The sequence below is a fragment of the Rhea americana genome, unplaced genomic scaffold, assembly GCF_003343005.1.
Source record: "Rhea americana isolate MKP2758 unplaced genomic scaffold, rheAme1 scaffold_87, whole genome shotgun sequence".
Lineage (NCBI taxonomy): Eukaryota > Metazoa > Chordata > Aves > Rheiformes > Rheidae > Rhea > Rhea americana.
In genome coordinates, this window is record NW_028187055.1 from 174,586 (window position 1) to 187,840 (window position 13,255).

The 13,255-nt window shown below is 38.7% G+C and overlaps 2 protein-coding genes across 3 annotated transcripts in view; one reads left to right on the forward strand and one right to left on the reverse strand.

Annotated features, from left to right (window-relative positions):
- Positions 1-10,116, reverse strand: part of LOC146584969 (myosin light chain kinase 2, skeletal/cardiac muscle-like) — a 72,838-nt gene extending 62,722 nt beyond the window's left edge. The window contains exon 1 of the mRNA XM_085323776.1: positions 10,051-10,116. Within this exon, the coding sequence (XP_085179902.1) occupies positions 10,051-10,106 (56 nt within the window). The 5' untranslated portion in view covers positions 10,107-10,116. The remainder of the gene's footprint in view (positions 1-10,050) is intronic.
- WRNIP1 (WRN helicase interacting protein 1) overlaps positions 1-13,255 on the forward strand; it is a 28,494-nt gene that overhangs the window by 1,468 nt on the left and 13,771 nt on the right. For both annotated transcript variants that reach the window (XM_085323777.1, XM_085323778.1), the window contains exons 2-3: positions 8,836-9,027; positions 10,113-10,357. In XM_085323777.1, the coding sequence (XP_085179903.1) occupies positions 8,836-9,027; positions 10,113-10,357 (437 nt within the window). The remainder of the gene's footprint in view (positions 1-8,835; positions 9,028-10,112; positions 10,358-13,255) is intronic.

Here is a 13,255-nt window from a genome sequence, read left to right on the forward strand (position 1 = left end):
TTAATTCTGGCAGAGAACGTGAGGGCAGGGGGCACCTTTCTCTTAGCATGTTTGTTTCAAGATACTTGAATAGTAATACCAATTAACCCCAATTAATAAGAAACATCTAAGAGAATGATTAAWAGATGAATCCTGTTAGCAAAGATGCAACAAATTGTTTCATTTAGATAGGCTGTATCTTAAAAGAAATAGCTAGTAAATTTAGAAAATTTCTAGTTTGTATAAAATAGTAAGGTAATGTCAGAGGAACAGAGGAGATGATATAAAGGTCTATTTCTGAAAACCCATCAATGAGTAGGTGGATTGGTGGATGTAAGATGGCCAGAGAGAGGAAAAAATAATTTMTGTAATAAATAACAACTTATTAAGTAGCCATGCAGGCCATTTATTTAATAATTAACATGTTTAGGGATTTATTGTCATTCTGTCTTTGGTTAGTTAYCTGTGTCAGCTATGTGCCTTCTCTTGAAGGCCTTTAGTCTTCAAGAAGAAATGCTATTACAAACACAATAATAACAAAGCAAAGGCCATGTACGGTATAAACTCTGGAAATGAGAATTGAATTGAGTGGGCTTTGAGTTGTATTCTGATGAACCCTCCTTTTGGAACAAGGCTATGGAAAAGCTTTTTTTGTGAGTTTATGGCAGCTTACTACTGCTATTCAGGTCTCTTGGAAACTTCTGTGGTGCTAACAGTATCTTTGAATGTTGGGTGATTGATTTCATGTCCATATAGGTGCACCTTTCACTCTGCTTTGTCATGACCTGCCTTCCTCACCCATACACTTCAAGTGGAATTTTATTTAGTAAGCCTGCTTGTCATTGGATTTAAGATTGATTGCTGATCGATCATCTGACTTTCCTAAACACTATGCATCACACTTCTCACACCTTCCACACTTCCCAGGCAACAGTTCAAAATTCCKTGTGTTATCTTTCTCTCCCCACGTATTTTAGGCTGTTGGATAGCTCTTCTCTCTAGGTTGCCACTTTTTAACAAATAGTGTTGAGGCTACACTCTTTCAGCTAACTCTTGACGTATTCTGAATATCAAAACCATCCATTCCTGGCTGAAACACAAACTGCAGGAACAGAAATTCTTGTTTCAAAAGTTGAACTTTTCTCTTCATCCGTGCATTTTAATATTTCTAGGAAAGTGCTAGAATATAGTTTCATCTCAAACCTTATTCCCTATAAAAGGTAGGAAGGTGTGTCTCTTGAGTGGCTGAAAAGTCTCTCCTTTACTTGTGTATTTTATTAAATTTCAGACCTTTCAGATTTAAAATGCAAGGCAAAATAGTCTTCCTACAGATGGAAAAAGAAGTCTGTGGTTGCTTGCCAGACTTTTTCACTTAGATGTATTTAGATAACACATCTAAGAAAATACTTCATGGAGAACTAACATGGAATGGTTGGGAATGGATAGGAAGGAGATTTCTTGTATGTGAAGAACCACCTAAATTAACATTTGAAGCCAAAAAGATCTTGCGAAGAAGAAAAAAAGAATTGCTCGTTATTCCAGGAATTGATTAGACTAAAGCAACCCCCTTTTATGTTAAGCACTGTCTTTTTCAGCAGGAAAAGTATTAACAGACAACTTCACATTGTCTAGCTTCAAATATAACAAGAACACGTGCTAAGCTCCACCCRTCAAAGAAAAACTGGAAGGTGGATGCTGAAATAAGAATATGATTAGACAGACTGATCTAAATTCAGAAATGCTGTGTAAGGTGGTCATGCAAACCTAATAAGCTTCTTTATGCTCCTACTACCAATATCTGAAGGAATCTAGTTGCTGCGGTCCATCTATACTTTCTTCAATTTCCACAGCCAAATAACACACTAACTGGTACTTCTTTTTTTAAAGAGTAGAGCTGGAGTAAGTGAAAAATAAATGGAGATTGAATAAGTCTTTGGGCCTGGTTTAAAATGAATTTATGGATTTCTTCAGTCTGAACTTTTAGAGAAGTGATAGTGGTAGTTCCACAGTCCATTTTTCTGAGCAAGAAGAAAAACGTCTACTAAGGTGGTACTAAAGGGAATATTTTATATTGTAGGTCAAGAATACTTTTGGAGAATCTTTACTATGAAAGTACCAAAGCCAAGTACCTCAGTAGAAAAGCATGTGTTGTAGTGTTCTGACCAAGCTGAATTCAGCCACAGTTGCACTTGAATTGTCAAGGAAGTGTGATCCAAACTGAAAAGATAAAATCAGGATACTTCTCTTKTGAGCAATTTTTTTAGGGTTTCTTGTGTACTTATTTTAAAAGAGCAAGATCTTTGTACATCAATTGGTCATCCTAATTTCTTATAAAGGCAAAAAAAACAAACCAAAACAAAACAAAAAAAAACCTTGAGAAGAACTTGCTTTGATGGTTTTATTTCTGGTTTTACTTTTGGCACTACTAAGTGTTGAGCACAAGGACATATATTCTACTTTTAAGAAGCTGACTAGACACAGGGCATAAGATGAAACACTGTCTTGAAGAGATGCCATAGTTATCAACTTATGAACAGTTAGTTTGTTCGTCCTGACTATGCAAATTTTTAAAGGCCTGTATGAATCCTAGTGTAATTTGAGTAAGCCGTACTGCGATTTATGATCTCTTAATACAGGGATTTAGATTTTTGCTTGTCTGCCATGGGGCACCAATTTTAGTAAAGAGCTAGCAGCGGAACACAGAGTAACATGAGCACAGAATAATTTTGCTGCCGCAGATACGGTTTAAGCTTTATAAACCTGAACACTCTTTATTTAAATATGGTAAACATTCTGTCTTACATGTGCCATTTAACAAGAAAAAAAGTAGGCAGAAAGTATTTGTAGCCCACTCCTTGTAAAAGATGGGAAAAATAACATTTACCCATATTCTTCTTAGGTCTGTGTATGCAGTCTAATACTCAAAATAGGCAAAGTTGATACAAATGCAAAACATCAAATAACAAGCTGTCCTTGAAGTTTCCATTACCTTCCATTGAGTTTATATTTAATTTTTAGGACTCTGTTGTATTTTTTTTGATGTTTTTATTCAGAGCTTTGCCACAGGACATTGAAACAAAGCTGGCAAGTGTGTTCTGATTGCCTAAGTTATATGCATATTTTTCTCTTTTTGTATATATCATGCCTTMTCTCCAGCCTTTTCTCTTTTGCTAATGCAAGTAATTGCCTACATGCCTATTTGATTACTTAAGTATATTTTATCTTCTCTCGTTCATATTTCTTGGGCCTTACTTGAAGGCAGTTAAAATAATGAGTTCTTTCAGTTGATTCCCTTGAGATTTTTAACTGAAAATGTGTAGTGTCTTTTCCAGCAGTGTAGAATGAAATTTGAGAATAATTCTGAAAAATGGAGTCATCATTGCAATCACCTCGGAGAAATCTTCAAATACAATGCGCTTGATTTTGCTTACGCCATCCTCAATCAGGAGTAGCTTAGAGGATTTCTCTGGGAAAGTAAAACTGGAGTTGCCTATTGTATTTATAAAGTGTTTGGAATATAAGGAAAATTTTGGATCCAGCAGAAGGAGGCCCAACTCAATTTCAGTAAACATTCGGTAGTGACCTTGCCTCTGTTCATGCTTGGTCCAACTTGGATTCACAACATGTGGTTGCTGTTGTTCCCACTGAATGATACCTTACTCCTCCAGTAGCCTCGCAGTGGGCTATTTGGGGTGTGAGGAACCAAACAAGACAAGTAAGAATAGCATGTGCCCTTATATAAGTGCCAACTGTTGCCGTTTTTGATTGCATTATCTTTATAGTCAGTGCCCCTGAGCCCTGTTCATCTGCTATCCTGCCAATTTCCTTTAGGCACAACTTGACTCCTTTCCTGTGTCTCCTGTGACACAGTGTGATGGGATCAGCTCGGCAGTATAGCTACTTATGGGTTGGCTAGGACAGGCTGCAGCTTTTTTGACTACATCCCGTGGAACTGCTCCCCTGGCTGGTGTCCCAGGACACTGGTGCTGATAGTATCTCACTCGGGGCTGTGAAATAAAGCATGGCCTTTCCTGGCTTTGTCAGCCAGAGTCTAGCTTGCCTCCTACCGACTGCACTCAAAAGGAGGGCTGAGGGTGAGAAGAGGCTGCTGATGACATGTAAGCAGAGATAAGGAAATCCTGACCAGAACAAAGGAAGAGGCAAAAATACATGGTAAATCATGGTCAGAGATCAGCAGAAAAAAGCAGGATGCAATTTGGATAATGTTTCAAACCCCTACAAGTCTGTGGGTATGGCTAGCCTGTTGAGCTTATTTTCTGTGTTTTGCACCAGACTGTCAGACTTTCTGTCATCCCTGCTGCATGTGTGTTAATTCATGCTAGGGTTTGCTCTGTAGCAAACCAAGAAAGCCCCCTGTTGGAGAAGCCTGGATGCAAACTAGATTATTTCTGCTGGGGAATAATCACTACTGCAATCTGTGTCATAGTGCGGATATGATCTGTGGCAGATGTGATTTCCTAACAGGCCTTATACCTGTCCAAACTCAGTGGGCATGTTGGAAGGGCTCATCAAGGGAGAGCTCTTGCAGCACAGTATGCTGCTGTTAATGCATGGTATGAATGTGAGCTCTTTGTGAAATGCACTGTGAGCCTGGAAGGAATGAGCGTGAGCTATTCCGCACAGCTTGTAGGAGGTCTCCTGCAAGACTGCTGAAGACAGCATAGATGTAACATGAGAGACTGCAAAGATGACACAGTTATTTTCTTTGACACCTACAACAGTTGTTTTGCTAAAATAGAACAATTCAGGGATGAATATGAAAAGATTCTGTGAACAACAAACCATGAGTGTATCCCTAAACAACATCTACCTGATCTTGCATTAAAATGAAGTTAGAATGACCCTAGGTTTCACAGACAACTTYTCAACTGGGGTTTCCTTTACTATGATATGACCATGTATGCAGATCTTTGCCCAGCTGTTTCAGTTTTGCTCTCTGAAGAGAGACAGGCAGTGCTACTCTTCCTGAAAAGTGTTTTAGTGAATTAATGTAGTGGGCATTGTTTAATAACCTACAAAAGGGCAGAAAAAGTGAAATCAACAGCTGATTTCTGAGTGGGTAGTATTAGGTCCCTAAGCATTGGCATCAGTAGAGCAGGCTTAATTTATGCTTTCTTTTTACTATTTTCTTGCCCTGGATGTGAGATTGCATTGATTAATGGCTGCACAGAGAATGAGGAAACAGGATACATTCAGAGAGAAGCTAGATCAAGAAAATTTGTAGATATACAGAAAATGCTTAACTCCTGTCACAGGCGTCCTGGTAACTGAAAGAGCAGAACTGGTTGACGCATCTGCTTTGATAATGACAGTTGTGCTCAGCTCTGTGTTACTTTTATTTCATCCGTAACTGGTACTAAAGCTTGGAAGAACCAGTCAGATATTTGCTAGGAGTGGCTTGTATCTTTGCTTTTTGGTTGATTAATTGATATCTTAAATCTTGGTTTGCTGGAGCATTTGGAAAATTCTCATTTGAGTTGACATGAAGAAAATTCCAGGACATTGAAGGAGAGCTTCAGCAGTATTTAAGTGCTTGTTGTATGTGTARTAAGTACCCATAGGCTCAAGTAGAAAGTATTATTCATTGCTGAGGAATGGTGAATGCATTCTTCGCAGGTTTCTTGGTAGATATGGCACTTCTTTAGCCTGGCGAAATAGATAAATTTGATAGGGTACTGCAATTTTCCACATAAAACTTGGGATGATAGATGTGAGTTTGAATAGTTTTTTTGGATTGTGAGAGAGAACGCAAGATGATTTCTGAAACAGGCATTGGTATTACAATTTGCTTTGTGAGGTGTAATTTTCACTGAATTTAGCAAAAGGATAGATTGTGGGGTCACTCCTGTTCTCACCAGAATAAATGTCACTTAATTTATGGAGAAGAATACTTTCCCTCCTCCCCCATTATGAAAAAACTTGATGTAAAGAAAAAGCACCTGTATAATAAAAGGAGCAGAATGTAGTCTTGTTTAGATTTCCTCTTGCTGCATATCATGCTTTTTTGATATGTACATATTTGTTCATATTAAATAACTTCGGTGTAACTAATTCTTAAGAGCTTTTTTCTACTGTAAAGATCAATCTGAAATTTATTTTCGATAATGAAGATAGTGTGTTTTCTTTTACCTTATTCCATATTGAATTAAAAAATTTCTTCTTATCCACCAAGTACATTGTCATTTAATGACAGAAACTGTAGAGCATACTTTCCAATTTGTCTGTGCTTATGTCTCCCCTGAGATATGTTTCCTAGCTTCATTGTAACTTGATAATAGTAAAGAGGGAGAAAAAGTATAACATAATGTAGACTTTTTCTAGAGACATTATGTGAAAAAGCAGAAATGAAAAATTGGGCTCGTGGGAAATAATAACCTTACAGAGGAATGGGGGAAGCTTGACTGGTATGTGATGGGCAGTTTGACTTACTGAAAGATTGATTGTGCAGGATAGAAGGAAGAAGCCAAGAACATGCCTTTGTGCCTTGAACATTGATTTTGAAATGCAATGTATGTTATTCTTATGACAACCTTTGTTGACCCAGTGGCTGGCAGGATGGGAGAGATGTCCATGTATATTGGCTGGGAGCTGTGTAGCAGGTTTCCAGTATATTTTTGTTCTAAAAGTAACTTTAAAACAGATTTCTCTGTATTTTTTTTTTCTAAATTAAGTAGACAAACCACAGCTTCCCATCTATGTGTTTTTAAAAAAATCCTCTCTATATTTTTTAAAAACAACAAAGCTGTCTATCTGAAGATTGTGTATCAGAGTTGACAGAAAAAAATATAAGGATTCTACCTCTTTTTGGCAGGCAAAGATAATTTTCTATACTAACATTTTTATGTCTTGCAAAAGTGTGGCACTTCTGAATCTCAGTTTTCACTACAGACTGTGCTGATTGATTAAAAAATATTCAGCCTAAAGACAGAAAAAACAGTGGTCTGCCCTGCAGTCTTCCTAATGCCCTGATTTAACCATGTTCTTAAACTTATGCTAAATATAACAAGTCTGTTCATCTGTGTAACCTGGCAAGTGAGCGCCAGGATGCAGGGTGAACTAAGTGGAGCTCCTAGAAGTGTTACTCGATTTTTTTATTTTTTTTCCCTTCTTCTCTCTTCTGCTACTTTTAAAGCAAGGGAAAGTACCTTTTTCTTTTTTCACTTTCAGACCTGGTATGGTTAAGAGTTTGGGGATTTCCACGCTTTCAGTAGTTTTAAGGCATGAAGGGTACATCCTCCAAAGGTACATTCTGTACCAAGTCACTTTTGTAGAGAAATACCAATTTTGATTTGATTTTATTAGCTTAGATTCAAAGATAAATGTGTCACTTTGTCTCCCAGACCTTCCTATTTTCTGTAGACATCATTGTGAGCACTTTCCTGGGTGTCTTTCCATCCTAATCTTCTGCAGCATTCCGAGGAGTGATAGGGTCAGTGTTTTGAGCCCCTGGGTGTGAGGTGAGTCTGACATGAGACTTGCAGAACATGGAATGAGACCTTTTCTGAAGACAGATAGAAAGCTGTTATAGAAACTGAAGAGAGAATATGTAGGAATATATCCTCCCTTTCCGACTCTCTTCTCCTGTCTTRGGGTGGTTGCCATCTCAGAGACAAGAGGATTCATCAAGAGACAGAGCAGTGCTGTTAGGGGAGTGGACAAGGTCTTGCCAAAACCACTGGTAGAAGTCTGGTAGGCGGTTGTGTCCAGTGTCTCCTTGGGAGAGAATCAGATATGGAACACCTGCTGCTTTAACTTCAATACTTAGAATATCTTTTGAAGTGGTTTTGGAGCTTGTCGGCACCTGTCCTCCCCCTCAGCTGCTAAGGCATTTCTGTCTTCAGATTCTTTGGGCTCCTTCTTTAATGGAAGAAGTGAGGCTGAGGGAACAATCATTCATTTTTCCCTTGCAGTACTTTCAAATAAAGRTATACGGTGCTTGAGACATGCAGGTATACCTGTCTTTACCAAGAGCAGTGAAGGAAGGCGTGAAAATTATGCCTGTAATGTGTATTCAGGTTTAGTGAATCTCTGTGTGAGATAGTAGTGGAGGCTGCTTCTGTGCTTTAGTGGGTGCAGTCAAATTCCCTATAAATAAATTATGATATGCCAGAGTTGTATACAAAGAAAGAAAAAGGTAACTGCTCACTAAAAACAGCCAGCAGTTTGTTTAGTCAGCTGCTTTCTACTTCTCTTGGCCAGGTTTTGATTACTCTTTGACTATTAGTCAACAAATGTAAAGAGTTGCTTTTTCAGCACTAAAATTCTCATGATTTTGTAGAGAACTGCTTATTGATTAGTTTCGTTTCTATGTGCTGTGGAAAGAGCAAAAGTTTTGATGAACAACATTCATGTAGCTTTTCACTTCTTAAATGTAATTGCACTATAAACTTCTCTGCAGATATCTCAGAATAGTCTGGCWCTTTATCCTCTAAGACACTGTACAAAATAATTGCTCAGTGGGTTGCAGTAAGCTTGTCTTGAGTGGCAACAACACATCTGGGAAAGAGTTTTTCTTCAGCAGTAAAGGAAACAGCTGTCATTATTGTTTGCCTTTTCAGTAATAAGACTGAATTAAGAGTAGATCTGGTACTTCAAGTTCAGTCCTTAGAAATGCAGCACTGGATTTGGCAGAAAGTTTTCTAAGTCTTCTGTGTGCTAGAATAGCATGAATGGCACATGAATCACATGAATGAATTCTCTAACACCCTATTCTCTAAACTGTCAACACTGTGTCTGTRTTCAGAGTATAGCTTTGTTCTTTATGTATTTCCTTCGTATCAGTCCATTCTRTGTCCAAAATGATTTTTACAAAGCCAGCTGTTACCACTGTTTCAGACTACCCTGGCACATATCATAGCCAACAGCAGCAAAAAGAATGGCACGAGGTTTGTGACACTATCGGCCACAAGTGCCAAGACAAATGATGTTCGAGATGTCATCAGCCAAGCCCAGAATGAAAAAAGACTGTTCAAGAGAAAAACCATCCTCTTTATTGACGAGATCCATCGTTTCAATAAATCCCAGCAGGTATTGTACTACATTGCTTTTTGGAAAAATCCTTTGTCAGCACTTCCTGAAAAATTYGCCTCTTTTCTGTAACATGATAGCTTACTTTGGGCTTCTGTTTTTATTTTTTCATGTTTTTGGTAATTGAATTGGGGAGAGACTTAGAAATTAAGTTCCATAACTAATTTCCACACATCAATGTGTAATTATTGCAATCCAAGTATTTAAATAAAAGGCTGAGCTATACTTAAGAAGACTTAGATGCAGGGCTTTGTTTTGCCTTTTTRCTGAAATTTTTACTTCTCCAAAATCGCCTTAGTAAAGTTTCCMATTGATTATCTTCTTTTCAGGCTCTACCCTGGGGTTAGCATTCTCCATTCCCATTAATCAAAAGTTTGTAATGTAGAGAGGCTTATGGTTTTTCTTTGTTTTAATGTTACCTCCTTGTCTCTACTGGCAAAAAGAAAAATAAGGCATGGTACTTTGGGATAATATATTGTTGTAGCCATCACTTTTTTTTTTTCTTTTTTTTTTTCGCCTTTCCTAGGTATTATTTGCTTTAGTCATAGCTTGGAAAGCTTCAATTCTGTATTACAGCTGACAGTGTTTATTAAATTCTGTGGAAAATATGTGGAACTGTGTTCCAATCTTCCCATCATTTTATGAACCATCTTATGGCATTATGTAGAGAATTACAGCCCTGATGCTTGGTTCAAAGAGCAGTTAGAAAGAAGCTTCATTATTTGTAGATTTGATAAAGTGTTTTTCATGGTATATCTTGCTTGCCAAACAGAAAACAGTCACATAGATAAGCTAAAAATTTGCAGTTTTTTAACAGTTTCTTTTCAACAGGTAGGATTATTCTCAGTGCAAGYGTGAATTATTAAGGTGAACAGCTGTAATGTGCTGCGTGCATGAAATAAAATCATTTAGCTGGGCAGATAACCTCACTGACAAGGCAACTCATTTGTCATATCAACAGGAAACTCAAAAACTTATAACACTTGAAAAATATATTATGAAAATGTCAGATAGACTACTTACATAGGGTGTTTCAGGTTGTCATCGATTGAGATCAACTTTTTCTGCTTCCCTCCCATATTCAGGACACTTTCCTTCCTCACGTTGAATGTGGAACTGTGACGCTGATTGGAGCCACCACAGAAAACCCTTCTTTCCAAGTCAATTCTGCACTTCTGAGCCGATGCCGGGTTATTGTTCTGGAGAAGCTCTCGGTTGAGGCAATGGGAGCGATTCTGATGCGGGCGGTCAGGTCCYTAGGGATCCAGGTTTTGGGCCAAGGTGAACAGCACGACAGCTCTGCGACTGGCTGCAACAGCACGAGCTCAGAGTGAGTACCTTGTGGGCTGCAGCGTGTTAGTGCACACGACCCGAGGAATTGACTGCCTGCCAGGGAGAGAATGAAGTTGGGGGTGGGAAGAGAAACCTTAGCCACTTCTGATAGTAAAGAAAAGAAGTAGCAGCATATGGTGGGAGGGGGGTGATGGGGAGAAAGAGAATCCAAAGCCCTGGCTCTCCGTCCAAAAAATAATCTTACCGTCTGGATTAGTAGTGAGTTTTATACTTGGATCTGCAGCCCCTGACTCACCCCTAGGATATTTAAATCCATTCTGCTGCTGAGGATTTGCTGTGGAAGCCTGTAACTGGGTCCTTGTCATGTCCTAATGTGTGTTGCTTTTTCTTACTGGTTGTAAAAAGCATCATGTTACAATTAAGTGGTGGATGGGGGCATCCCCTATAAATTATTTTGGAAGCATTTGACAGAAGGTTACTGTTTATGGATTTTTTTTTTTTAATAAGAGCAGAAGGATACTACTTTTCCTTAGCTGCAGAATTAGGTGCTATGGTATGCTTGGGATGGGGGGAAGTGTTTTTTTGTGAGAAGTTAATAGTTTAGTTTAAGGTTGATTTTGCTATTCTCCATTTCTTGTTGTCCAAACCAAACAGAGAGAGTTTTTGAGAAACTGAAGTTCTGACTTGTCCTTAAGAAATGTTATCTTACTTACGAAGTGGCTGGCTAGCTAATAAGGATAATACATTGTACTGTGCTACTCTGATGCAAGTTATAATTACAGTTTCTTCATGTTGATGCTTATGCATACTACTAGTAATTTGGTTATTACCATGATAATAGTTAAGCTGGCATGGTTATTGAAATAAATAAAAGATAGCCCTAGGCAGTGCACTTTATCACAGAATGTGAGTATTCAAAATTCCTAGCCAGGATATGGAGGTCAGGGCAGGGAATGGAAGATACTGTTGCCTTCCCCCCTGCTGACCCGTTTTCTCTCTCTCTCTCTCTCTCTCTCTCTCTCTCTTTCTCTCTCTCTTTTTCTTTCTTTCCTTTTTTTTTGTTTTTTTGTTTTAGGGTATCATACCTCATATTGCTTAACCACTTGCAGTTTTTACATATTGCAGTGATGTGAATTGTAGAAGAGGGGGCAGTACKGCATGTCAGCATTAATGTAATGCCACAGCTGTGGTTGTGGCTACACCCTGCCTGGGGTTTTGAGACTTTCCTTTCTGTATGGGATTAAAGTACAAGGCAGAGTTTCAGCTGCAGTTGTTTGGGTTTCGGTTTCATCAGACCCTCTGTATCTGTAACCTTCCATTAGCTATGGATGATTTAAACAGCACAATGTGTTGCTTAATCAAACTGAAAGAAGTCTGGCAGGCAGACTATCAGACAAGCACGGTTTCAGAGATCTGTCTATGAGGAGAGAGTGCCACACACCAGTGACTAACACAGGAGCCAAACATTTTAAAACAAGAACAGAATTAAGGATTTAAGACTGTTTGCTGCAGTTTAATGTTTAGTCTTTTTTGTGTTTCCTGCCAATATCTGGTTCTGGCCAGTAGTTGATACATACTGTTACTGTTGATGCTGGGTTTCCTTTTTTTTCAGCCATCCTGCCCCTTACCTGTGGTTTAATTTTTGGTCTCCTTGTTAATTGTTTGTCCTTGCTTGTCTGTCCATACTATTTCTGCTCTTCTGTTTCTTCTTTGCTTGCTGCTTTGCAGGAGCAGCTGTCTCGCTTTTCTCCCTCCTTTACCTTCCTGCCTCTATCAAAAAGAGCTAGCACTAGCTGCAGGCAGGTGACAGTCCTAAGGAGTAAATAAAAGTATGCCAGCAATTACTGTTGGTAGTTGGTCGCCTTTGTTACAGAGTTGGAAACAGAGCTCCAAGGCAGTATGATCATGGGTGTGGTACATGACCATACTGGAAGTGGTGCAGAGAGCTTGCCAGAAGGCACAAGAGATGTGTGTATTGAATTAAGATTTCATTTGTTGAGTCTCCCTTTTCAAGCCGCAGAACTGCAATATGAAGTTCTGCATGTGCTGCTTGGCCTCAGACAGGCTTGGTATCACATCACTTGTCTGATGTGATGTCTTGGCAACATCATGGAGGATGATTCTTGGTGGTGTCTCCTCTTAACCTGAGGAATAAGCCTGCTAAGAGRGCAAATCTCCCTTAGTTTCTACAGGAATATACTGTGCTGAGCAAGCCCATAGCTATTGCTGAATGGTGCACTGATTTTTGTCATTTCTACTCTGCACGCACAGACAGCAGTAATCAAAAGGAAAGTGGGCTCCACCAGAATCCATTTCCTTAAGTTTTCTTGGTGGCTGTTTGCTGTTCTGTTTCCACCATAGCTGTAGGTTTCTAATAGTGTTACATCATTTGGCTCCTCCTCATCCCACTGTGGCTGCTGTAGAGCTTTTTCTTGCTATAAAGCTGTGATAGAGTTAACAGGAGGCATTACCTAATTCAGTATCTTCTTTGTCATATTATCCCATTCATAAAACTATCTTATCAGTTTGTATTGTGGTTGCTGCATTTCTTTAGGCTAAKATAGGCTAAAAGTAAAAGAGGATGGAATCTAAAAGAAACATACACTCATGAAGAGGAGGAGAAATAAGGAGAAATAAATAGTGGAGACATTTTATATTGATGAAATTTTGCTGGTGCTTTCTTCTCTTTAGATAAGTGCTACCTCACTAACATCATTTTTTCCTGCCATACACTGATATGCTGTACTTGCACAGTGTATTGATGGAGGAAGCCAAATTCTTTCTTTCATTCTTTACTTTTGCTTTTTGTCATGTAAATGTTGCCGTCAGGATAGTATCTGTCATTGAAGTCAAACAGTAGGCTGGATGTTGGATTAATGTATTTAGAGTTAGGTAGCAGAGGAGGCACACAGCAGAGTGAAATGAAGGATCCCCA